This window comes from Phyllopteryx taeniolatus, chromosome 9, assembly GCF_024500385.1.
Source record: "Phyllopteryx taeniolatus isolate TA_2022b chromosome 9, UOR_Ptae_1.2, whole genome shotgun sequence".
NCBI lineage: Eukaryota > Metazoa > Chordata > Actinopteri > Syngnathiformes > Syngnathidae > Phyllopteryx > Phyllopteryx taeniolatus.
The window spans coordinates 13,096,075-13,121,176 of record NC_084510.1 but is presented as its reverse complement, the minus strand read 5'-3'; the positions used below and the strand labels follow the sequence as shown (position 1 = coordinate 13,121,176).

The following is a 25,102-nucleotide window of genomic DNA, read 5'->3' as shown; positions in this document are numbered from 1 at the left end:
TCTTTGCTTCATATTTTTTCATGGATTTTATGTGACCCTCGCAGGACTTTATAAAAATGGCCCCTGATCGGAAAAAGGTTCTCCACCAGTCTGTCTGTCATGGAAAAAGGAGCCGATTATCTTGAGTGTCTTTACAGAGCCCTAGAATGTATAATGAAATGTAGTAAATTACATTTTCACTCAGATTTCTGCAGTTGTTTTGGGGAAAATAAATTGAAAGTAATGGAAAAGTAGTGCAACAGTACAATTCAGACAGTAATATTGAGTGACTTGCCCAACACTGACTGACTGAACCAAAGCAAATAGTTGGTTGAAACAAGGTTATATTAATGGCTCACTGTTTTGGCGACAAACTGATGCTGCTTTCTTCTGCCTCCATTGGCTTTGGGTGTTTGGAGGTAAGGAGGAAAATCAGAGACTGGAGTGTTGGGTGCTTCACTGTTGATTTCAGACAGCTCAGTAGAGGTTGATTCAGCCCAGGCTTGGGCAACTGTTAACATAATCACATCATGATATATAAAGTGAAAATATTTTATCAGAACAAATTGTATTTTAATTAACAGTTACCAATACTGAAACTAGTAATCAGTAACTTCTCACCACTCTTTTTTCTCCTGCGTGTCACATAGGGGACTGTCTCGATAGTTGAGACGGCCTCAACAGCACCCCCATTTACTGGCACAGTGATGGTGGTTTTGGCTACTATGGAGTCATTTATCTGTATTACATGAAGTTTTCAGAGAAATGCATATGTATATACACACATATCGGGTAAGTGTGCTTAATAATAAAGAGAGTTGGTGTGTGTGAGCACACACACACACACCAACTCTCTTTATTATTAAGCACACTTACCCGATCAGATGCACGTCCTGTGGAGCGAGGTTTCTTCATCGCTTGTGGAGGAACCTCAAGTTTGCGAGAGGAACGCTGTGGATTACATAGCAATTTTTAAAAGTAGTTGCATGGTTTGCCTTCTGAAAAGTGTACAACATTAAGGGAAAGCCATGATATGCAACTTAAAACAACCTGGATCATTTGAGAACAATACCAGAATTTTCATTTTGGTACACTCCATACTATCAGGATTTATTTATGTTGCCCCTGTAAGATTACAGTTTGATTTTTGAACTGAATAGTATATCAACAATTTCACAGTAAGTCTGAGTTAAAATAACCTGGGTGTCATTGTGGTGAATCGCAAAAACCTGGTTATCAACACCTTTCAAATTGGAATAAATTTAACACTCACTCGTTTCGGACGTTTCTGCAATCTCACAGTTTTCATGACAGAAGAATCCCAGGCCTACAGGAAATGAGATGAAGTTGCAGCATGTCTACTTCAACATGGTGAAGTTCCAAAACTATAAACAACATATGGAAGACTGTACCAGGGAGTCGTCGGTTTGATCAAAGCTAATGTCCGACATTATGGAGGTTGATTCATCAATGGTCGTCAACCTACAAGGCAACCAGCGTCGTTACTTTAAACTTCCTGTATGAAGGACTTCATGCATTGTGGACAGTTAAAGAACAACACTTTTCATACTATTATGTATATCTGAAAACATTTGTCTTTGTAAGAACAAAAAAATCTTGGCGAACCACAGTTTGAAAATTGGACCTTCTGCTGGAGTTAATGTTGGACTTAGCAGCTTGTGCAGCCTGGGAGTGAGCACTAAGGAAGGCCAGGGCAGAGCGCTGCTCCTCACTTAGATGTATGCTGCTACTGCTCTCTGCTATCAGCATGTCCCGGATGAGCTGTAGCTGACGATCCTGGTGGCAAGATGAGAGTGACAAATCTAGATTTTAGTGATTAGAAACACCCACTGAAGCATTTTTTTTAAAACCTGCACGGCTTGCAGTATAGGCTTATGGAGTAAAAAAGGGCCAACAATTCAAGTACAGCGGAATCTCCAAAGTCCAGTCCGCCAAAGTGGTACAATAATGCAAAAACACAAATCTTTAAAAACAAAACAAACCTGAAGTTTAAACCATGGTGTTGTGAGACATCAGCATTAAATGAGTCTATACATTCATTTGTAGTCTGGGCACAGAGGGTGAAACACTACATCAAGGTCAAAAGTTCAGCAGAGTGGCACCAAGTTTTGTTGAGTAGGGTTCACTACCAAGTTAGCTTCTGATAAGCGGCACTAAACTTGAGTTCTCTGTGAAATTATCAATGCAGTGGGGGTGGAAGCATATTTGGCTTGGTGCTGCCTCCATAAGGGTCCTTACCATCTTTGTAAGGAACGAGTTTGCTTGCAGTTTGCAGTCACTTATTTACATTCCGTGTACCCAAGTACACCTGACACAGCTCCATCGCTAGTCATTATGTTAATGAATGGAACAAATTTGGCAATGTTTGACTTTGGTGGTTCCACTGTACATAAGATTCCCGAACAAAATAACACAAACCAGCTTCTCATAGACAGCTTCAGCCTTCTGCCGCCGCCGGATCTCTACATCCACTTGGTTGCGTGCATGCTTCAATTTGACCTCCAAAGCTCCCCTCTCAGTTTCTGCTTTTGCCAGCATCTCTTTGCAGGACAGCAGCTGCTCACCTGACTGCAGCCACTTCTTACGGCAGTCCTCAAAGTTTATGGCCATCTCGAGAAATTCTAATTACAACAGAAGAAAATATCTTTGCTTTGATGTGGTGCTTCTGATGTCACAAATGGCTACAACAGCTATTATGCAGAAGTAATGGTTCTGATGATGATAGTTTCATATACACAATTTTTATAATGTAAGAATGACTACCTTACCATCATAAATACCTGATTTAGATATCAGAAAAAAGACATTTGAAAACAAATAAGTGCATAGTTGCATACCATTAAAACAATCTTCTGACAGAGGTAATTACAGAGACAATATAAGAGAAAGATTCACTCCAGTAATGCAGGGTAATTTTTAATCAGCTGCATAAGTTTAATGCACAAGTATACCTCAATCTGTTACTCTAGTTATTTTGAATAACATTGAAAATGGAAATGTAGGAACATGACAATTGGCTGCCATCTGTGGAATTTCCTAAAAAACATGGCATGAGGACTTCAAAGGCCTTTAAATTCCTCCATAACAAATAAATTTAGGGGGGAGAATAAAAATTGTATTAGTAAAGTACATAACCTACTGCCCACAATGCTTTTCTCAAAAATAATGTTCCATTTTAGGGCAAGTAACACCATTTAAAACATCACGTAATTTTTACACGCCGATTTAGAGAACCCCTCGGAATTTCGGATAGCTTGTTGGTGTATATTTTTAACAAACTTAGCCAATGGAGACGTTCTCGGAATAGCAGACGAAACGAAAGGGTCAGGGAGATATGTTGAGAAATAATGAAGTTATACTGTTTTACTGTAATTTGAAGGCCGTTTTGGACCAGATTCTCTATAGGCAATACCACACAGAAAGACTACCCAAATGGCCATTTTTTTTTTTCAACACAGAAAACTCAGTTCCTCTGGAACCCATCATCAGATTTTCAAAATTCATGGTGTTGTACTCAGGTTGACATGACCATTTCAACCAGACTGTACTATTTTTTTTGCTTTTCTGTGGATTTCATCAATATGTTCTCGTCTATATTTATGTAATGTGAATTGTTCCATAATGGGATTATTTTATAATTTCAAGATAATATATATATTAGTAAAGCAGTTGTTCAAAAATGCTTATTTAACGCGAAAGTAAAACATTTGTACTGAAAAATAAATAATATTGCAGCTGATACTACTTACTGGACCAACCAAACGCTTTCCTCCATTATTACCCCATAGCAGCCTTCAGTGGCAAACACTCGAGAAGAGTGGCAATAACTTACGTGGTTCGACGGTCTCATTCAGACAGTCTACCTGGGCCCGTAAACTCTGGAACTGGTTGTACAGGTTCACCACTGCCGTCTCCATTGTGTCCTTCTGCGGCTTGCAACGTTAGCCTACACGGAAAGCACCGTTAGCTATGGAAGCAAAGGTGGTCAGTCGAGCATTCGCTAAACAAGCGAAATAACAAATTAATATACTGGTGTACATTAATAAGGCAACGTAACATGTCCATACGAGATTTAAAAATTTTGTTGCGGTACTGACAGTTTGGACATGTTGCTATGAGCTAAACCACGTTTGCGATAAATGTAGATAATCCGAAACGAAGCTGTTCGCATGCACTGATGCGTTAGCCACCTCTAGTAGTTTGTCAATATTAATAACAAAAATAAAAGCAGTTACCTCTGCAACCCATTCTCCTTAAAAAGGTGAGTGACATGTAACGAAACACGAAAACGGAGTTAATTGCCACTCCGGTGCTGCGGAGCCACACCTGTCTGAGAAAGTTTGCACATTCTTCGACAAAGTTCAAAAATCAGCGCCGGTTTTTTTCTTCTTCGTTGGATAGGCCAGAACTTGCACTCTACTGCTACTACAGGTTTACAGAAGTAACTACAGGGAAAAGTGTTGCTTTGAACCAGTACTCATGCGCATGCGCGAAAGCATGTGGTTTATTTGCGCAAGCGAAATTCGCGTGTGGCAAACTAATTAAATGAAAGTAACATGCCAATAGAAGATGATCGTTTCATTTTTCAAATGAATTGAAACAGGGCAGTATGCTGGGGTGACACAACGGTTTGCATTGTTTGCCTCACAGTTCTGAAGTGCTGGATGGAATCTGGCCTCCTGTGTGGAATTTGCCTGTTCTCCAAGTGCTTGGCTGGGTTTTTTCTGGGCTCTCAGGCTTCCTTCCACAATACAAAAATATGCACGTTAGGCTAATACTAAATTGTCCCTCGGTGTCAGTGTGAATGGTTGTTTGGCTTGTGCGATTGACTGGTAATCACTCCAGGGCGTACCCCGCCTCTCATCCAAATTCACCTGGGATTGGCTCAAGCTCACCTGCGACTAAATGGACAGATGGGGGGGGGGGAAATGAAATATTTTTAATATAAGTAGGCTTTTCTTTCTCCATACATTTTTTCATTCACCAGTTTTATTGTTCATATGACTCATAGCATACAATATTCTGCAAAGGCATTGTCCCACTTTTCATTCAGGCAACATGAGCTAATTTGTGCCATTTTCACCAAGCACTGCCACCCACCAACTCGCTGCAATGTCTGTTCATAGTTTTTTTCATTCACAAGACATGATGACTATTACCTGAGCCTGCATAACAATTTCTAGATTTCATGAAAGCATCTCAGGGGGAGAAAGGGTAATAAGAGGCTCTAATGCAAGTTTAAGACAAAGCACCTGCAAATTGTGCTGACTACATAGTTCGACCTCTTCAGTGGCAATGTTGGTAATGGATCCACAAACACTCTCATGGGTAACACATGGCAGATGTACATCCACTTAGGAGGATACACTGAAGCAACCCATACTCTCATTAGACCCTGTGCATATTTGTGCACTAAAAGCCAGAGGCAACCCTGCAGGTCTGGCTAGAGAAAACATGTTTTGGAAATGTATACTGTAAACCCCATTGATATGCATAGTATCTATCAAAAAAATATTGGCTACGCCAAAGCACTCAGAAAGGAATTCCATCAAAAGATGAAGCTGGGGGGAACGTGTAGTATATATTTACAAATAGTAGATTTAGTTGACTTTCCACAGATAAACTAGTAGTAAATGAAGGTGTCTATAATGCAAAATAAAGACATGGACCACAGTTTCAAATCATAGAACAATTAGAGAAGATGTAACGAAATTCAGATTCACGTGTACTGCATTTGTGGACCACTTTAACCACTCTTGACAGCCTGGAATCAAAAGTCAGTCTTTGTCTCTTGGGTTAAAAGGAAGTTTTAACAAAATTGAACTTCACACCACAGTAAAAACCACATTCATCCCTGCGAGGGGAGGATAAATGAAATTGTTATTGAGTCGGCATGTTGGGAAAAACTTTGGCTGGGTGAGTAGAGGGAAAAGCTATTGTGCTAGGATGCAAACAGCCCATTTATTGAATTACAAATGGAAACTCCCACTAAGAGAGAGTTTACTGGAAAATGTTTCCTCTTCCCTTCCTTATCACCAACATCAGCAGCAGCAAGACATTCTCCTCTTGAAACCGGACACCACAAAACAAATATATTTCCTGTGCAGATTTAACACTTGCATTTTTCAGTTTTCGTAGTTTAGATGAGGTATAAGAACACTGAGACAAAAAGAAATTGTATGTTCGAAACTCATACTGATGAGACTGTTCTATGTCACTTCTCATGGGAAAAGCAAACAAAAATGATTACAGAGCTCTCAGGACTGATGTGTCAAGGCATTCATATATTTCCAATAACGGCTCAGTATTAAATACATTATAGTATTTCATACATATAATCTAATATTCTAGTCCACTGCATCAGCCAAGGAAATTTTTTTAAACTGAATTTACAATACGTTTATAAAGGAAAGAAAAGTGCAATGTTTGTAACGTGCGTGAGGCGAAAAAGTAAATCAATAAAACTGCTGTTCAGATCCTCTGAATTCACAGTCGCTGAAGCTTTCACAAAAATGAGTAGCATTCACAGATAGAGGCTTATAGTTCAAAGCTACAGAGAATAGATGTGCAAAATGTCATAAAGCAACCTCTCATGACCTCATGGTGCAAATGGGAATGACAATGATGAGAATGATAGCCAGCGCAGCAGCAATGAGTGCTAACAACTTGCAAACTTTGGCCCGGCGGAGGCCAGCCTCTTTACGCCTGAGAAGCGCATCATAGCCCGGAGTGTAGATGTCGTCCATCCAGAACTCCATGTTGTTAGGGTTCAGAGAATCACGGGCCTGCATGACATTATCATTTCATTTTACAAAACATTGAAACTGACAATTAGGATTAATTTAAATGTACCTGTAAATCAAAAGGGGAGACTCGTGCCTCTCGGTCGTCTACGGTCCAGACGGCTCTTCCCTTCCCTTCAGCCAGTCTGGGGTCCATAATCTTCCCGGCGGTGAGGCCACCAGTCAGGCTGCTTTCTTTGTTGCCAAACAAGGATGAGCTAAACACTTGCTCCACCAAGCTGGACGACTTCTGGGAAAGAAGTTTTGCAGTTCTGCTTGACTGGTCATCCTAGAAAGAGAAGAACAGTATTAAAAAAAAATACTAGAAAAGTGGAGAATTCATATAAAATGTACAATTACTATAAGAATTCCAGATGATGATGTCACGCAAGACCTCAACAAAGTGAGCATCAAAGGGTTAAATCAGACCATGTGTGTTTGTTTTTCTTAGTTTTTTAAATATATTTGCACTTACTGTGGCGGCACGGTGGCCGACTGGTTAGAGCGTCAGCCTCACAGTTCTGAGGTGTGGGGTTCAATCCCCGTCCCCGCCTGTGTGGAGTTTGCATGTTCTCCCCGTGCCTGCATGGGTTTTCTCCGGGCACTCCGGTTTCCTCCCACATCCCAAAAACATGCATTAATTGGAGACTCTAAATTGCCCGTAGGCATGACTGTGAGTGTGAATGGTTGTTTGTTTCTATGTGCCCTGCGATTGGCTGGCAACCAGTTCAGTGTGTACCCCGCCTCCTGCCCGATGACAGCTGGGATAGGCTCCAGCACGCCCGCGACCCTAGTGAGGAGAAGCAGCTCAGAAAATGGATAGATGGATGCACTTACTGTAAAATAAGGTCAAGCCTCAACAAGAGGAGAAAACGTGAAACGACCAGAAAAATATACACCAAAAGTTACGTGGCAAAGTCACATTCAAAGTACCACTAGTAACACTCCAGCATCTCAAATGTGCTGTTGCCCAGCATGACTTGGAGGATCTCATAAAACACATACTGAGTATTTTGTATTTTTACATCTACAGAGGTATGCTTTGTTTCACACTTGTAAGAATGTTATAAAACTGTGACCCAAATTATCTTCAGATTGCGCCTTTGTCGTTAAATACAGTACTATTTAATAGCTGGTTAACTTAAATTTACACTTGTATGACTGTTAATATTGTTAAAATCCATCCATCAATTTTCTATTCTGCTTGTCCTAATTATTCACAGGTGAGCTGGAGTCTGTTCCAGCTGAATTTAGGCGAGAAGCGGGGTACACCCTGGAGAGGTCACCATACAATCGCAGGGCACCTTTAGAGAAACAGTCTTAATCATTCACACTTTTACACCTATGGAGAATTTGTAGATCATAGACAATTTCAGTTAACCGACCATGCATGTTTTGGGAATCTGGGAGAAAGCCAGAGTACCCGCGGAAAAGCCTCACAAGCACAGGGAGAACATGCAAACTCCACACAGCAATGCCAGAGACAAGATTCTAACAAGGAATCTCTTGAATGTGAGACAGACATGCTAACCACGACGAGACAGTGTCGCTGCCCAAATGCTAGATTTTTTTCTTAAAAAATGCATTTTTTTTTCTTCTGTGGAGAAAATAACACATGATGAATCAGAGGTGGACCAGCATCCCTGATGGAAAGATTGTGTTCAATATCTGAGGTTACACTATAATGTTGCCTGATCATGCACACAGAGTAGCAAAGGTTAGAGTAATACTCCACCTGCCCAGTTTTTCCGTGTGAAGATTTGCCACATTTAATTTTTGAGAAAGACACCATCCAGTCTTTTGCCATGCTTGACACATTCTGCTTGGAATCAGATGGACCTTTCTCCCCAGGCTCGTTTTTTGAGGCACAAAGAGACAGTGCATCTTTCTTCCTGTCTTTCCCCACTTTTAGGTCACCTTGAGATTTGCCGATCTCTGTTTGCTCCCCAGGAGTATTCCATCTGTTCCAGTCCAGACTATTAGTGCTGGTTGCACCAAAGAGATGCTCTGATACGGACAGAGGCTGAGGCTCAGATGACTCAGAGGGGGTGACAGGGTGGCTCATGAAAGAAGAGACACCGCTGAGGGGCTCCAGCCATCGGCCACCGCTGCTATGTCCACTACCAACAGCAGGCTGTGGGATCTTTTCATCCAGTCTCTGCAAAGCAGACAACACCTGGGAGATCTCCGCTTTTACATCATTCAGTGATTCCAACTGTCGCTCTATCTGGCTCATACGGAGCAGCACCTTACAAACACTGGCCTTTAGTCCATCATCGCTGCTTTCCAGAGAATGGAAAAGCCTCTGGAGTTGGCCTAGGCGGCCCCGTCTAGCCTCTGGGGTATCCTGATTGAGGGCCCCGGACCCATCATTAGGGTGCAGGACTCCTGTGGAGCCACACATGCTTATGTCATCTAAAAAGCGGAAGATGGCGCTAATGTTATCGTCAGCAAAGTCTGGATCATCTAATGAAGTCATGAAGGACAGGCGGTCAGCATGGACCAAGCTACGGAGGCGCATGGTGTCCGGAGGATCAGTCTGGGTTCCTTGAGCCTTCATCCCATCAAATTCAATGTCCCCAATCTCACCCCCCAAAGAACCCCCCAGTTTGCTTATAGCAGGCCTTGATAGCCTAGGTAGTTTTACGGCACGAGATTCAGCGCGATCCGAGCTGATTCGGTCCTCCAGACTGTGACTCTTGTTACTCCAGATGGGCCTCTGGCTTCTGGGAGGCTGCAAGTGTTTAGGGGATCGCTCTGGGATTGGTCGAGGTCCGAAATAAGTAGAGTCCTGCAGGTCATCAAGACTGTCATGTTTCGTTCGCTGCTCTGGAGACTGCTGAACTGTGGTGGGCGAAGGGTAAGGGTTAGGGATAATTTCAAAGCTGTGATTGTCAAAGCCTTTCTCCCCTTTAGGACTGGGAGACTTACTGCTGACGGTCACCTCTGGTATGAGAGGTGGCTGGTTGTGGAAGTCCTTCTTAAAGATGTTTCTCTTCTGGTCCACTGTTGATTCTTGTTCCATTTCAAACACCTCAGCTGGAGCTGAATCGCCACTTGACTCACTGTCCGTTTCCAAAGGCAGGTAAATATCCTTCATGGCCTTGCTGGGAGTACACTTACTGGAGTACAAAAGTGTGGTGTGAGGCAAGTCGAAAGACACAGCCCGCGTCCTGATGGGAGGGGGCGATACAAGTGAGATAGGATCAGGAGGAAGACTGGCTCGCTTGCGCACTGAGTAATTGGAATGTGGAAAGAGCAAATGCTTGTCAATAAGGCTTGCACTGGAGTCAGAGTGAGTGCGTGCCCTCTCCCTGCCAGGAATGTTCAGCTGGTGGATCCCGGGCAGACTGGGGCCTGAGGACTGGTCCACAGGCAGGACTGCCTGAGCTCTCATTGGTTGGCTGTCATCAGTGGCCCCACCCGTCATCTGAATAAGATTAAAGATTGTCACAATGTCAGCAGCGACACCTATTGGTGACAAGCCCTGTCCCCTGGTGGAAACCCGATCCCTAAAAAGAGTGGCTGGAAAACAGGGGTCCCGGCTAGCAGCAGCAAACAACAAACTCCTGAGCTCGATGAGGTGTTCCAAGTCAAAGCGGGTGCTGACCATACGACAAAGGTCTTGGAAGGTCAACCACTGACGCATATTGGCCAGTTCTTCCAAGATCCCCAAGAGGACTACAGGGTATTCCTGCTGCAGGTTAGCCATGGCTGCTCACCTGAAAAATAAATTGTAGACCTTTGGCATACAAGACAAATTTAATCACATAAATATTAAAAAAAAAAAGCATCTTATGAATATATACACTGTATTTACAGTACTACAAGCCCATTTAAAAATTACGCTTTTTATCAATTATTTAGGGAACACATAGGAACAATTTTAAGAACCACCATGACTAGACTCACTGGTGGTGGAATTTCTTTAAAATGAAAACTTAGCTTTGCTAGCCTCTGCTTGATGTGTACTTAGTTTTACAACATCAAATGAATTTGTTAGAAAAATAAAATGTTTGTATGCGCACATTGTCAAATATCTTTTTCAATCAATGAGTATTTTTGCAGTGTTATGCCATAGAAAACAATGATTCTGAAAGAGAATTCAAAAATAGATAAATGATATCATAGGAATTTAGTCAAGGAATGAAATTATGAAATTGAATGTTTTTTTAATAATTATACTTTTATTTTTTTTTAAATACCAACAACACACATTTGACTGTGAATTTGGAAAGCGACCTTATTTGCGGGCCTTAAAATAACTGTCTGACGCTGTGACACGTTACACTCTGCATTCCCATTTCATTTGACAATTATTTTAGTAACAGTAACACCTAGAGCAAAATGATGTGCAGCAAATTGTATCAGTGACTGTCCTGCAGAGGATTCATATAATACTGTTACAGTATTCCGTTCCCCATCCCAGTCGCATTAGAAAGCAGTCTAAAAATTATTATTTTATGACATGATCTGAATGGTGCGTTTATGTGCTGTCAGACACATGACAATGTTGCAAAAAAGGTTGTAAACATATTGTGAAAGACAGACTATACTCACTCACCTGAATGTTTTGAATACCAACTTCAGTCACACATGCGTCCATCAAAAGGGGAAAATAAAATCCAAATAGATCTGGTCCAAATCATACTGCTTTCCTCCTTTGGTATGCCTCTTGTGTTTGCAGCTGTGGAGTCCGTAGCTCAAGCAGGAGAGAAAATTAGAAATCAGGTCATCTTCCCACAAGTCGCTGCAGTCCCCTACGGGACCTCAACATACATCCAAAACGGTTTACCCCGCCATTGATGAGTGCAGCCACTCTGATACTGTATATGATTGAAAGTGACATACCCTCTGAATGGATGGATCTTATTGTATGGAGAAAGATTTTGTCAAGGTGCCATACTGGTCACACGAGCAGTTTGAGAATATGAAAAGAGCAGATTAAAATTTTATGACTGCTAATTGACACGCCTTACACTCCAAATTGTCAATAGACCATCAATCTGGGCTAGATTGCCTGCTGGATTGCCGTCTACAAACACAAGTGTCTGGCTTGCTGCAGCCCTCCCACACTTCACCATTACGCCACATTACCAGCCATAAAGGGTTGTACTTTAAACCCCATTAGGACAAGAGAGGGTCAAGGCTTTCATCGGAGTGGTTGCACTCTACTACAATCACAATTGACAGCTCTGATTCACCTAGCAACTCGAGAAGCATGTCCATCCTGCAATGGACCAGGTGGGGGATCAATGTGGCAAACAAGCTGTGCAGTGAGGGCAATGTTGACAATATGGGCAAAGTTCACAGCACATATATTAAGTTACCTCAAAAATGGCTAGGCTTCCAACACTGTGGAAACAGTTCAGAGAATGCTGTTTATTTGTTCTAGAATGACTGTACACCAGTGCACAAAGCAAAATCCATAAAGTCCTCCTTGGATGAGTTTGGTGTGGAAGGATTGGACACCATTAAAATTCACCAGAGACTGAGACAACATTAGTGACCTCTGAAAAAAACAAATGCTCTTCTAGCTGACTGAACATATTTCCAACAGACAACCTCAAACATCTTCCCGGTGAAGAGAGGAAGCAGTGATAGCTGCAAAGTCAATTTTTCTTAAATTTTCAGTTTCCAAGGCATAGGTGTATTTATTAGTATTTTTATTATTAGCGGTACAGAATATGGATGGATGGACGTATTTATGAGATTCCTTTTGTGTCAACACCAGTACCATACAACCAAAGAAAAAATTAAGAGCAGAGAAAAATAAAGCATGTAAAAGTGTCACAAGATTTGCCAATACTTTTGTTGATGTATTATATGTAAGGGAGCCCGGACTTCAAGCAAGACATTTCCATCAACCTGTACATTGCTATGTTAGAGACTGAATATGAATGAACATTGTTGACAAATATTGCACGAATTTCATTTTATTTAATTCCAAAACAGCATTCGAAAATGGGTGTTATACTGTGTATACAGTAGATACATGTAGGATAGGATGGTAAGCATATTTGCCTCACAGTTTTGCGTTCAAATCTCAGTTATGTTCCGGGTATTCCGGATTAATCCCACATTCAAAAAACATGCATATTAGGTTAATTGGCCATATTGTATGTATGAATGTGAAAGATTATTTTTCTATATGTGCTATGTTCTTGGCGGGCGACCCGTCCAGGGTGCACCCTGCCTCTCACTCAAAAATCAGCTGGTACAGGCTCTAGCTCACCCGCCAACCTAATGAGGACAAGCACTATAGAAAATGGAGAGATGGACATATACTGTATAAGAGATTCCCCTTGTTTGACATCTTAACAGTATAATAGAAAAAAAAAAAGCATGGAAAAAATGGACTACTAAAATGAAAATCTTTTATAAACCCTACATACATTTGTGTACATATAAAAACATTATCTCCATTCAACTGATATGCGATTCCCGCTCTCTTTTTTTATTTTTTGCCGGTTTGGATGGGGCAGGAGAGACAACTGTTGGAGTCAGTGATGGATTCAAGGCTGGATCTAGGGCTGGGTTCCGGGCAAGAAGTTCCATTATAGAGGCATTAACTTCCCCTGTGCAATATGAAATCATGAAGGACAAGAGAAACAATGGCAGCGTAGGCATGTTGTCATCCTCCAGGGGACACATGCTTACCTGCATCGTCATCTTCATCGCTGGCGTCTGCGTTTGGACTGTGGAGAGAAACCCGAGCCAATGCTGCCAAATCACTTATGAAGCTTCTTTCTGCCTCCTAATGGACACAACAACACAGGACTCACAGGAAAATGATTAACATCCTATTTCTAAACCGCATCATACTGACGAACCTGCAGTTGTCCATTGATGCTTTCTAATGTTTGATCCTGGGCTACTTTTCTTCGTCTCAGGTCCTCACACATCATCGCCTGTTCCAGATCGCACTGCTCAAACACCTTCCTTTTGTGTAGCTCAACCCTGAAACACACAAAAAAGCCATCAACTCCACATAAACTGATTCAAAAAAATAAAAACCAAAGTAACATGCATTAATTCAAACATTGTGCTATCGTTCTACCTCTGTTGAAACTTAGCAGAGGTAGGTTTCCTTCCCCAGTTCTCCAGTTCTGTCAGCAAAGCTTTGTTTAACTGATTGCTACGGGAGTCTTCCTCAATCACACCTGTATGGAAGTTACATTATATGACACTAATAGTTAACACATACGTAGGGTTGGACATCGTTTGAATTAGAGTGATTCTGGTCCTGATTCCGGTTCCTCATTTCAACTCCGGTTCCAAACGATTCTTGATTCCGATTCTTTTAGGGGGCTAGGTCAAAAAAAGTTTGCTTGGTTTAAATAAAGGGTGTCCAAATTATGAACATCCATTTTCTTAGCAACCCGCAGCATATACTTCTTCTTTTCCTTTCGGCTTGTCCTGTTAGGGGTCGCCACAGCGTGTCATCCTTTTCCATGGAAGCCTATCTCCTGCATCCACCAACTCCCCTCACGACAACCTTCTCTTTGGTCTTCCTCTAGCTCTCTTGCCTGGCAGCTCCATCCTCATCGTCCTTCTACCAATATACTCACCATTTCTCCTCTGGATGTGTCCAAACCATCGAAGTCTGCTCTCTCTAACTTTGTCTCCAAAACATCACACCTTGGCTGTCCCTCTGATGAGCTTGTTTCTAATTTGATCCAACCTGGTCACTCCTACAGCAAACCTCAACATCTTCATTTCCGCCACCTCCAGCTCTTCTTCCTTTCATCTCTTCAGTGCCACTGTCTCTAATCCCTACATCATGGCTGGCCTCACCACTGTCCTGTAAACTTTGCCCTTCATCCTAGCAGAGACTCTTCTGTCACATAACACACCTGACACCTTCCTCCACCCGTTCCAACCTGCTTGGACCTGTTTCTTCACTTCCTGACCACACTCCCCATTGCTTTGAACTGTTGATCCCAAGTATTTTAAGTTCTAAACCCTTGCTATCTCTTAGCCCTGTAGCCTCACTCTTCCCCCACCACCCCTCTCATTCATGCACATATATTCTGTTTTACTTCGGCTAATCGTCATTCCTCTCCTTTCCAGTGCATGCCTTCATCTTTCTAACTGTTCCTCCACCTGCTCCCTGCTTTCACTGCAGACCACAATGTCATCTGCAAACATCATGGTCCACGAGGATTCCAGTCTATCGTCATTTGTCAGCCTATCCATCACCACTGCAAACAGGAAGGGGCTCAGGGCTGATCCCTGATGCAGTCCCAGCTCCACCTTAAATTCCTCTGTCACACCTAAAGCACACCTCACCACTGTTCTGCTGCCCTCGTACATGTCCTGTATTATTCAAACATACTTCTCTGCCACTCCAGACTTCCGCATGCAGTACCACAGTTCCTCTCTGGGTACTCTGTCATAGGCTTTCTCTAGATCCACAAAGACACAATGTAGCTCCTTCTGACCTTCTCTCTACTTTTTCATCAACATCCTTAAGGCAAATAATGCATCTGTGGTACTCTTTCTAGGCATGAAACCATATTGTTGCTCGCAAATACTCACTGAGTCCAGCCTCCACTACTCTTTCCCATAACTTCATTGTGTGGCTCATCAATGTTATTCCTCTATAGTTCCCACAGCTCTGCACATCACCCTTGTTCTTAAAAATGGGCACCAGCACACTTTTCCCCCATTCTTCAGGCATCTTCTCACCCACTAGAATTCTATTGAACAAGCTGGTCAAAAACTGCACAGCCACCTCTCCTAGATGCTTCCACACTTCCACAGGAATTTCATCAGGACCCACTGCCTTTCTGTTTTTCATCCTCTTTAATGCTTTTCTAAAAAGAATAATTGACTTGGGGTTCCTTATAACCAGTATCAATATCAAACCTAAGAACTAAAAGGCAATGTGTGTTGGAACTAACCGAATTTCAGCGAAAAGTTAAATATAGCATTGTTAAAAAAAGTTATTTGGGACTGTTTTATCACATCAAAAGGTTTATATGTGCAAGTTTTAACTTGACTTCCTGTTTTAAGCTTGTAGCCTTATATTTTGAAGGGTACGCACCGGCTCTCAGCATTTTAGCATGAAAAGTAACTTCACACGACACCGGTGAATTTTGAAAACGAAAGTAAAGCTAGACGTTAAGGCATCGAAACTGGGAACCGACATTTTTTAATTTGAATGATTTCGGGAGAATCCGGTTCCAATCGGTTCTCGATTCTCAATGCCTAACCCTACACACACGGTACATTTAAATTCGATACACAACAATGTCGTTTTTTTTTTTTTTTAAATTGTAGTTAGAACATCATAATGAGAGGTCTTTCTATTATGTTGGCTTCCTTACTGTGGCATTTTAAATGTACGTATTAGAAACTCGTTTCAGTTTAATAAAGTGCAGTTAAACCACCGCACAACCACAATAACAAATATTAATATTGAAATAAACACTGTTGGACCATCTTGGTGTACGGTGAAGTTTATACAAGCTCCGTAGGCTGAACAATAAAGTTAGTGCCGAGTCACTCTGCTAACATTGGCAGCAATTGTACAGTGTTTTATTCCACCTGATGAATACAAAATGGGCACAAGTACGTCTTCGTGCGTGTTCTTCGTTGGTTTTCGCCACTTTCTTCTTCGGGGTCGGTGGAGTTTAGGCATCGAAATTTTCGGGAGAACCGGAACCTTAGTCCCGGTTCCAATCGGTTCTCGATGCCCAACCCTACACTTACGGTACACTTAAATTAGGTACACATCAGTGTGCCGAGACATTCTGCTGACATTGGCAGCAATTGTGCAGTGTTTTTTTTCACCTGATAAATACAAAATATTCTGTCAACAGAAATAAAAGCAATGTGTAATAATAATAATGTGTGGTGCTGTAGTCTCACCAAGGTTTGTGTTTGACTGACATGGTTGTAGTTTCTTAGCAATATCTTCCATGGTAGAATAGTAGCCTTGGACGAGCGCCATAAGAGAATCTTTGGTCACATAGACACTCTCAGAAGCAGCCTCTGTAAGATGGTGCTAAAAGAAAAACAATATTCAGAAATTCAGAATTAGTATGGGCGCATTGTAAAGAAAACAGAGAAAACAACAACATGCAGTACAGTTCAACCTTCAAGCCGTCATCATGCCTAGAGCTGCTTTGTGATTCATAGGGCTGGCCTTCCATCAGCTGTAGGACGGCATGGCTGAGGGCATTGCCAAGTACGAGCTGTACGTGGTTTTGAAGAAGATCCATCCCTGTTTCCAGCTCAGACAGGAATTCCTGATGGAAGCTGTGGCTCACCATTTGACTCTCTGGTCCCAGATGCTTCTCTGCTAGGCTGGCACTGCTTTTCTGTCATTATCAGGTCACAAGAACAAAAAATAAAAATATTTCAAATAATCATGCTGCATATTATTTTAGTAACTGGCCAATTCAAGATGCCTAACACGGACGGAGTAGGTAATTTATTTATCAACCACCTTGAGAGCTGAATCAACACACGACTGGACTGTGGCAGGTTCCTGCATCAGCAGAGCTCGAAAGTCCGTCTGGGACAGAACTTTCAGCTTGGACAGGCTCATCTCTTTGAGCATGTACAGACAAAAGTGTCTGGCCATGAAGTGGCGCTGCACGCATGCCAGCAGGTGCTCATGTTTCTTGTCCAGCAACTTCCCCACTTGGCTGAGAAAAGGTCAGATTTGACAAGAACATGAATGAGATACAGTGCTTCATGAAAACAATAGGTGTTAACAACTTGTTATATTTACATTTTGGCACGTATCAAAAATATCAATTCAAGTTTTGAGATCCAGAGTAAAGAAGAAACATTAAAAACTACAACTTTTGTACATTACAAAGGAGAAACAAGCTTTAAATATTCAGCAATGTAAACAGAAATGCATAGAAAAACCTTTTCATGCATGTACAAGGGCAGCTCTTCAAGTTTTGAGATCCAGAGTAAAGAAGAAACATTAAAAACTACAACTTTTGTACATTACAAAGGAGAAACAAGCTTTAAATATTCAGCAATGTAAACAGAAATGCATAGAAAAACCTTTTCATGCATGTACAAGGGCAGCTCTTTCACTTTAAGACAACGCCTGTTAATCAGTGCATCTTTGTGTATGCAATTTAACCGCATTCTCAAAGCACACTTCGCACAGCATTCCCGGTTATTGACCAAGTGCCTTTGTCTTGACAGTGGTCATTCAGTATCACCTGTTAAGTGTGTAGCTCTGACTGACCACCATGGCTTGTAGGATCTTCATCTGCTGGTTCCTCAGATTCTTGAGGCTTGCATGCATCAGAGCCATTGACTCAGTCCATGCCTACAGAAAAGATTAAATGAAACCTATTTAGTACAGACCACAGTACTTTAATGTAAGTTGAATATTGAGCCTATTGTTTTTTCATTTCACCTTGATTTATCCAGGTAAAACAATTGAGAACATCCTTAAATTCTATAGGGTACACTGTAGTTCAGACCAGATTGGTTGAAAACTGTTTGGATGTACATCTCTGACAATACCTGTAAAGATGTGGCAAACCAGGTTAAAATCCTGTGTACTGGTACTGTATTTCTTCTTGTGGTGGTTGATGGAGAACTGTTACAATGGGAATGGAATGTGTGGCAGCCACACATTAGTGGTTTTGTGTATCATTTCAGTCTTGGTTCTTATCAATAATACAGAGCAGTTGGAGGCTTCTGCGTAGTACATACGCCACATAGAACGCCAACACCTGCCTGAACAGTGTGGCCAAGAGCAGACAAACAAGAGAGCAAGGAAATCAATCTATTCAACTTTGCATTTGCTGCACAGCTTTGTGAAGAACATGATGTGTATGTTGTTTATGTATGTTTTATTCATTTAGTGCCTTATTTTCTTTTCAACAACATTGTCGTGGCTTGGTTTGACGAAAATTTTTTTTTAAACAAGACCTTCCTCCCACATCCCAAAAACATGCATAAATTGGTGACTCTAAATTGCTCGTAGGTGTGACTGTGAGTGCGAATGGTTGTTTGTTTGTATGTGCCCTGCGATTGGCTGGCAACCAGTTCAGGGTGTACCCCGCCTCCTGCCTGATGACAGCTGGGATAGGCTCCAGCACGCCCGCGACCCTAGTGAGGAGAAGCGGCTCAGAAAATGGATGGATGGATGGACCTTAGGCTTCATGTGCCTCTCTTGTAAAAAGCAATAGCGCAATTCTTTGGGTTATGACATTTGTGTTTTCAATTGTGATAACCAAACCCAGTTTTAGCATACCAAACCATGCCACCATGGACCGAACCGAACAACAGTATACCAGTTGGTGGATATGGGCACCTGTTATTTTCCTGAGGGGAAATATCTATCTGGGCGGCACGGTGAACGACTGGCTTGAAGCCTCTTTTTTGAAGAATTGTTCACTATCTGCCAAACTGCTGTTTGTTCTGCCACTATACAATGATCTTATAAACTGCCATGAATATTGGATCATCCAAACACAAAGAGAGAATATATTTACAATATGGTATCCGTACCTTTCGTTCTTGATCCATCTGAGCCTGCATTTGGTCCATTTGGAGTCTGGTCATTCTCTCCACCTGTTGCTGCTTATCAGCAAGCTGCTGCTCTACGTCAAGCCACAGCCCTTGACAGTGTTCAGCAGACAGTTTGCATTGGGCGGTAAGAGATGTGCAAAAGATGTCCTTGGCTCGTTCTTCTAGTCTTTTTGACCAGGTGCTGTGGAGTTTCTGAACAGAGGATATGATGTGGTCAGAGTAATGGTTGTGCACATAAACCAGAATACATTGTAAAGACAAATACTGAACAGTATTTAAAAGACCTACTGTCCAAAAGTTACAAAGGCTTTCAGCCATCCGGTCATCCTGTTGCAGTTCCAAATCACAAAGCTTCTGTCTTTGTTTTAACAGTAGCTCCTGGTACTCCTAATGGTAATGAATACAGTTTAGATATACACAATTATCATCGGCAGCTATTGTAGACATGTGATTGAAAAGGGACATATTACGGAACATTAACTTTTTAATTCTCTTTTTTAATTCTAAATAAGTCTCTGGAGTGACCACGGACCCATTAACGGTGAAATTAAACAACCAAGCAAATCTCTTATCTGCCTTTTTCTGAAAATGTGTCTGTGAGCAAGCTGTTCAGAATCTCTTCCATGTTGTTACCTGATAGTAGCCCTCACTTTATAGGGGGTATATGGTTAAAGTAGCCAGTGGTGGCTTCATGCAAGGGGGATTCATTAGCAGTCTGGACACAAAGGTGTTCACATCTGCTGCACTGGAGGGAGTCTCAGATCTTCCAGAAATCTCCAAGACCACAAAAAGTCACTTTATTTGTTGCTAGTTGTTTAAAAAAATAAAATAACAAAAACAAAAAAATATCACCAAAGGGGTTGGAAGAGTCGTTAAAAATAGCAAGTCAGTAAATTGGCAACACTGAGTGTTCCTCACAACACCATAGCTCTACCCCCGGTCGTCATGGTAATGGAACCCGTACTCGGCAATTGCTTGAGACAGAAATGATGCACTACAGAACTCCACTGCCAGGTGATTAGCATGCATATCATGGAGCAGAAAAGTGACATCCCATCATGTGCTGACCTTTGATAGCTGCTCTGGGTCACCGTGAGTTTCTCTTAGCTCCAGCACACGACTCCTCTCCTTGGCCTGGCTCCTCTGAAGCTTATTTTGCTTTGCCTCCATTTTGCTACACTTATCAAACAGCAACTCCTTTGTTTTCCTCATGTAATCTGGATTGTGACCAAAATCTTTTAGTTGAGCATGATAAAGGAATGACAGTCCAAAACAGCAGTGAAAATGAGCCTCACATGCCTTAGTATGAAGCAGTAAAAATTGTGAGCTTTTTACCAGGCAATCACTGCAAGGAAAATGATGTTAATTGGTGGTATAGCTCTGCTTATTCAAGAATATTTTAGGTTTAAAAAAAGTTTTTTTCTTCTTCCTCAAAACAGTTGTAAGTTGTGCGTCAATTATTCTCTGATTTTTGCTATTCGCTATCCCTGCGAATAGCGAGGGTCCACTGTATAATCAAATTATTGTGATGGCATTTCAGTGAGTTCCCTACATAGTCCTATGCTGAATGGTGTTATTATGGATGGAAGATGAAGAAGCTGATGGTGTGGTGGTTCACGTGCCTCATTTCTGTACATGCACCATGGGCTCAGTTGCCACTCAGTGACGCTGTATATGTGAGTGCGAAGGGGTGGTTGTCTATATATCCTGTAATTGAAACTGACTAGTGAGCAATCCAGGGTGTAGTCTGCCTTTTGCCCAAAGTCGGCTTTAAATAGGCTGCAGCTATCCACAACTCTCAGAATACGCGGTATAGAAAATGGATGGATGGTAATAGATATAACCCAAGCAGAACTGTCCTGAAAGAACCTGACCTTATTTGAAAGGTGTCACAGATATGAATTTAACTTGCAGTAAGTAGAACATAGAAAAATAGTAAGGAAAATAAAAAAGGAGGCTATTGTCGACTTGTGCACTGTGTGTTTGTTTGTCACACACATTATTATTATAGTACATGGAATTCACGGAGTACACCAGATCAATTATCCTACCCTCTCTGCACTGTTGAAGGCCTTCTGTAAGCACGTGCTGTACTTGTGAAAGTATCGTTTCCATGCAGTTGAAGGTCAAAACATCCTCACTGGTCAGCTGCTCTAGTGTCATAGCCAGCAAGCCCTGTCTCAGAGACACTTCTTGCTGGACCAAGGCAGGTTGGGACTGAAGTAGCCCAGTCAGTTCTTCCCACCATAACAGCTTCTGGTGGATTTTCTACAAAAGAAAGGCACGGAGGCCTTAAGTCAAACCAACAACTTGCTCAAAAACTGACACAATTGAGAAATCCAACTGCTAACCATTAGTTGTGTTTCTTGAGCTTTCATTAGGCGATTCTCAACCAACACAAGAGTCTGGTTGAGAGAGACTGTAGCATCCCGTGCTTCATCCACAGTGAAACTGCTGGTCCTCTTCATCACATGCTGGCAGAGGTTCTCCACAACTTGGCTGAAACTTTTGGACTGCAAAGAGGATTGGACATTACCTTTAAAATCTATTTCCAATACAGTTTTAATCTGATTGTCTCTATGACGCCCCTCATTTTTACCATTTGAAGACTGCGTTCTAGAAAATCTTTTTGAGATCTTTCCATTTCCTCCAAAGTACAAGGAGAATCAACACTGTCATCACTGCAACCATGCCCTGTTTGCAGCTGTTTCTTTAGCTCCTCCACTTCCTAAAATGACAAACAGCTTTAAGGTGATATGCATGTAAAGAAAAAACACTCATGTCCTGGCTGTACCCTTTCGAGTTCAAACGCATAGTTATTTGTTGGATGGTATTTTTTTTTAGCTGAAAATTACACAAGAAAGGCAAAAGAACAATGTAATGTAAAATGTACACTGAGCGGTGCACCAAATTATAAATTATTTTTTCCTGTCCTTTATATTAGGAAAAAAGTTATGTCCAAGATTCACCGTTCCTTAATGCTTAACACGTCTGTCTTGGTCCTTCCTGTGTGGAAAGGCATGTTCTCCTTGTGCTTGTGTGCCTTTTCTCCAGGTATTCCGGCTTCCTCCCACCATGCCAAAAACATTCATGTTGGGTTAATTAAAGACTCGGTCCTTAGATGTGAATTTGAGTGTGAATGTTTGTTTGTCTTTATGTGCCCAGATATCTCCAGGCAACCAGTCCGCCTCTCACCCAAAGTTAGCAGGGATAGGCTCCAGCTCCCCCACAACTTTACTGAGGACAAGTAATATAAATAAACTGGCTTCCTGTCCAACAGAGGATCGAATTCATAATCTATCTGCTGTCCCACCAGTTGAGTGCCTCAATGGCGCTGCCCCCTCTCCTTCAAAGAACTGCATTCGTTCACACGCCGCCACCGCTCTCGACAGGCCAACCTTCTCCAGTTTTTGAGGACCATTCTTTGAACAACGGGGGCCCGCACCTTCTGCTCCATGTCTGTGGAGCGCTCTCTCTGACTATCAAAGGGCACCGCAAACTGGATGGCTTTAATATAGGAGTGAATATGCACCTTTTCAAAAAAGTTACCTTTTGCTGCATTTGAAGAATGTGTTTGGTGAACTCTGCATCTTTTTTGTCTTTTGGAAAATGGCTGCAAAATATTTGTTTCACCATTTCAAGGTAAATCTAAGGCAGGAAAATGTCATAATTAGGGAAATCAAAAACATTTCACCATACATTTAGCGTTCTTAAAAACATTGGTCATTGCTACTTCATCAGGTCCTTATTGTATTGCATGACTTGCATTATATAATTATGCTGCATCAAGTCCTATAGCTCCCAAATTTATATTTGACAGATGTTTTCCCATTCAAGCATAACATGTAATGTGATGTGTTCCCAAAATGTTGTCTCTTTATTGATGTAAGGAATAAAATGACAAACACTCACAATATATTTTTCTTCCAGAAGTTGAGAGCAAAGTTGTTGTACATCCTTCAGGGCCAAACAATGGAGATTGATCCTTGCTTCAAAACTGCAGCAAAAACACTCACTTACCATGCCAATTGCATTTATACTAAAAGTTACATAAATGTTAAGAAATTCCTCTGTGACACCTACCCTGTTTGTGTCAGAGTGTAGGGGTAGTGGGAGACCCTGACGAAGCTCTGGTTCTGCAGGCTCTCTGGGACCAATGAGGAGGAGATGAATTGGCTGCCCTCGTCATTGTCTAGCTCTTGGCTTAGAGACTCTCCCTCTGTGAAGGATGACGACGAATCATCCTTTGGCATTGTTGGCAACTTGGAGCACTCATGAAGAGAAGGGTTGGATGCGCCATCTGCTAAAGGCTGCCACAAACATTGTTGAAGGAATCATTACTATGTCACGTCAATGATTAACACTGCCATAATAAGACCTCATTGACCTTTTTGACAAACATATTACTCAGGAAAATGTTTTAGCACACTTGATTAAATAGAATATCAGAAATGCCTGTAAAATGGTTCTGTGCAAAGACCAAGATCATATTACTGGTTAATGTCATTTTGATACTAGAACATCTGCACACAATAATAGAAATTGGGTGGCAAGAAAATGGCAACTGGTTGTTGAAGAGATCCTGATGTGATTTCAAGGTTGCCTTGAACAAAGCAACAGACCCACACCCTTGCTCAAGATGTGCAACACTGTTTGCGTGCCCCTTTGCCTGCATGTGTGTGTCATCTGGCTCTCTGTGTGGTGTACAATACGAAATATACAACTGTGCAAGTTACATTTCCTCTTGGATGGATAATAATCTGTGGGGAAAAAAAACTTGAGCAAATGGTGTGCTACTAAAACAACATACAAATATGTGCTCCATGCTGCAGAGCAGTAATGGACTTACTCTATATTTTTGGTTGATAGGGTAGACCACTTTTGCTTTTGATGCAAATGCTGCCACATCACTATTCATGGGTTCCTGCTTCTCCTGTTCAACAAGTCATGATAAAAATACAAATACCCGGTTAATCATAGGTTAGGCTACAATGGATAAGAATAGGTCTCCATTAAAATACTTTGCAATTAGTTGTGGCAGGCGGCGCCTCTTTTCTGTTGTTGCTGGCATGATCACTGGCATTGTTTTCCACTTCCCCATCATCAGGTTCAAGTAGCCTTCTTGCAGTGTGCCCCTGATTGGAATATAACAAATGCCCACACAGTTGAAATGCATTAAATGGGTGAAAAAGTGGTGTGCTGGTGGTCGCTTACTTGTCTCGTCAAAATTAAAGTCTTCAGGCAGAACACATACAAAAGAGCACCAGCTAATATTCCCGACAGTCCACCACAAACTGTAGCCACAGTCAGTAGTCCTGTGTAGACATGCAACGACTCAACAAAATTGACCAAAACGTCAGTACTACATTCGACTACCAGATCCTGCTCAGACATCTCTCGGTCGGCGCAGTTACGCCCAAATTTACCGAACTATCAGCATGTTGTTGGAAGCCTTACAAAAAAAATCGTGGTTCTAGTTGTTACCATGACATAACAACATTATGTGTGTTTTTTAATCGTTACAATAAAATCTAGCTAAAACAATTTCCAACTTCTGCTAAAAGTTTTAGCCGCGCCAATCTCAGTAAAGTTTATGATCAATCAGTGAAAACAGTACATTTGCTTTCAATATAAACGCATTTATTGTCTTCGCGTAAAAAAGAGACACTGGTTTACAGGATATTGCAAGTGCGACTTCAAAAAACCCATATTCTTATTTTTTTTTATATATGTCTCCTGGGATCTACTCATTTAAAGTTGTTAATTAGCGTTCTATTTGGTCAGTGCTGTTTTAATTTGAA

The 25,102-nt window shown here is 41.6% G+C and overlaps 3 protein-coding genes across 11 annotated transcripts in view; all 3 read right to left on the bottom strand.

Moving 5' to 3' along the window:
* The window catches only part of LOC133483807 (rac GTPase-activating protein 1-like), a 52,912-nt gene extending 48,124 nt beyond the window's left edge, over positions 1-4,788 (bottom strand). For 2 of the 5 annotated variants that reach the window (XR_009790202.1, XM_061785560.1), the window contains exons 1-9: positions 4,236-4,526; positions 3,833-3,946; positions 2,419-2,621; positions 1,625-1,776; positions 1,392-1,461; positions 1,253-1,306; positions 856-930; positions 601-718; positions 339-490 (exon numbers count right to left, since the gene is read on the bottom strand). Coding sequence is in view for 4 of the 5 variants with exons in the window: in XM_061785560.1 (XP_061641544.1) it covers positions 339-490; positions 601-718; positions 856-930; positions 1,253-1,306; positions 1,392-1,461; positions 1,625-1,776; positions 2,419-2,621; positions 3,833-3,917 (909 nt within the window). In the remaining variant the exon portion in view is untranslated. Of the gene's footprint in view, positions 1-338; positions 491-600; positions 719-855; positions 931-1,252; positions 1,307-1,391; positions 1,462-1,624; positions 1,777-2,418; positions 2,622-3,832; positions 3,968-4,235; positions 4,527-4,648 lie in introns of those variants that run through there. The other 3 variants (XM_061785562.1, XM_061785561.1, XM_061785559.1) reach the window with 3 other exon arrangements.
* A 213-nt stretch (positions 4,789-5,001) lies between these two features.
* On the bottom strand, positions 5,002-10,518 carry LOC133483806 (major intrinsically disordered Notch2-binding receptor 1-like). 3 transcript variants are annotated; one of them, XM_061785557.1, is made up of 4 exons: positions 9,714-10,518; positions 8,518-9,626; positions 6,853-7,071; positions 5,002-6,785 (listed from the first exon to the last, which is right to left on the bottom strand). In XM_061785557.1, exons 1-4 carry the CDS (start codon positions 10,492-10,494, stop codon positions 6,591-6,593), a joined length of 2,304 nt encoding a protein of 767 aa, XP_061641541.1. In that variant the 5' UTR covers positions 10,495-10,518; the 3' UTR covers positions 5,002-6,590. The 3 variants fall into 3 exon arrangements, 2 of the variants coding, with proteins under 2 accessions (XP_061641541.1, XP_061641540.1); XM_061785556.1 differs by having other exon boundaries at positions 8,518-10,518; XR_009790201.1 differs by lacking the exon at positions 5,002-6,785 and having other exon boundaries at positions 6,931-7,071; positions 7,258-10,518.
* Positions 10,519-12,431: 1,913 nt separating this feature from the next.
* Positions 12,432-24,917, bottom strand: LOC133483888 (evC complex member EVC-like). Of its 3 annotated transcripts, XM_061785724.1 has the most exons (20): positions 24,516-24,914; positions 24,323-24,436; positions 24,151-24,234; positions 23,385-23,611; positions 23,214-23,298; positions 22,851-22,949; positions 21,901-22,029; positions 21,653-21,814; positions 21,353-21,569; positions 20,370-20,518; positions 19,590-19,688; positions 19,281-19,493; positions 17,978-18,087; positions 17,239-17,440; positions 16,886-17,110; positions 16,659-16,794; positions 13,843-13,945; positions 13,616-13,742; positions 13,443-13,539; positions 12,432-13,360 (listed from the first exon to the last, which is right to left on the bottom strand). In XM_061785724.1, the coding sequence occupies exons 1-20, from the start codon at positions 24,693-24,695 to the stop codon at positions 13,209-13,211; spliced, it is 2,910 nt and encodes a 969-aa protein (XP_061641708.1). In that variant the 5' UTR covers positions 24,696-24,914; the 3' UTR covers positions 12,432-13,208. The 3 variants fall into 3 exon arrangements, 2 of the variants coding, with proteins under 2 accessions (XP_061641708.1, XP_061641709.1); XR_009790229.1 differs by lacking the exons at positions 12,432-13,360; positions 13,843-13,945 and having other exon boundaries at positions 24,516-24,916; XM_061785725.1 differs by lacking the exons at positions 12,432-13,360; positions 13,443-13,539; positions 13,616-13,742; positions 13,843-13,945 and adding an exon at positions 16,011-16,580 and having other exon boundaries at positions 24,516-24,917.
* Between the last annotated feature and the right edge of the window lie 185 nt (positions 24,918-25,102).

Coding starts and splice junctions, on each gene's coding strand:
- LOC133483806 (XM_061785556.1), bottom strand. CDS start 10,494: ATGGCTAACCTGCAGCAGGAATACCCTGTAGTCCTCTTGGGGATCTTG. Junction 7,072..8,517: donor CACACGGAAAAACTGGGCAG/GTGGAGTATTAC, acceptor TTCTCTTTCTAG/GATGACCAGTCAAGCAGAAC. Junction 6,786..6,852: donor TCTCCCCTTTTGATTTACAG/GTACATTTAAAT, acceptor AATGTCATGCAG/GCCCGTGATTCTCTGAACCC.
- LOC133483888 (XM_061785724.1), bottom strand. CDS start 24,695: ATGTCTGAGCAGGATCTGGTAGTCGAATGTAGTACTGACGTTTTGGTC. Junction 22,030..22,850: donor TTCTTCAAATGCAGCAAAAG/GTAACTTTTTTG, acceptor TTGTCATTTTAG/GAAGTGGAGGAGCTAAAGAA. Junction 17,111..17,238: donor GTGTTGATTCAGCTCTCAAG/GTGGTTGATAAA, acceptor TGATAATGACAG/AAAAGCAGTGCCAGCCTAGC.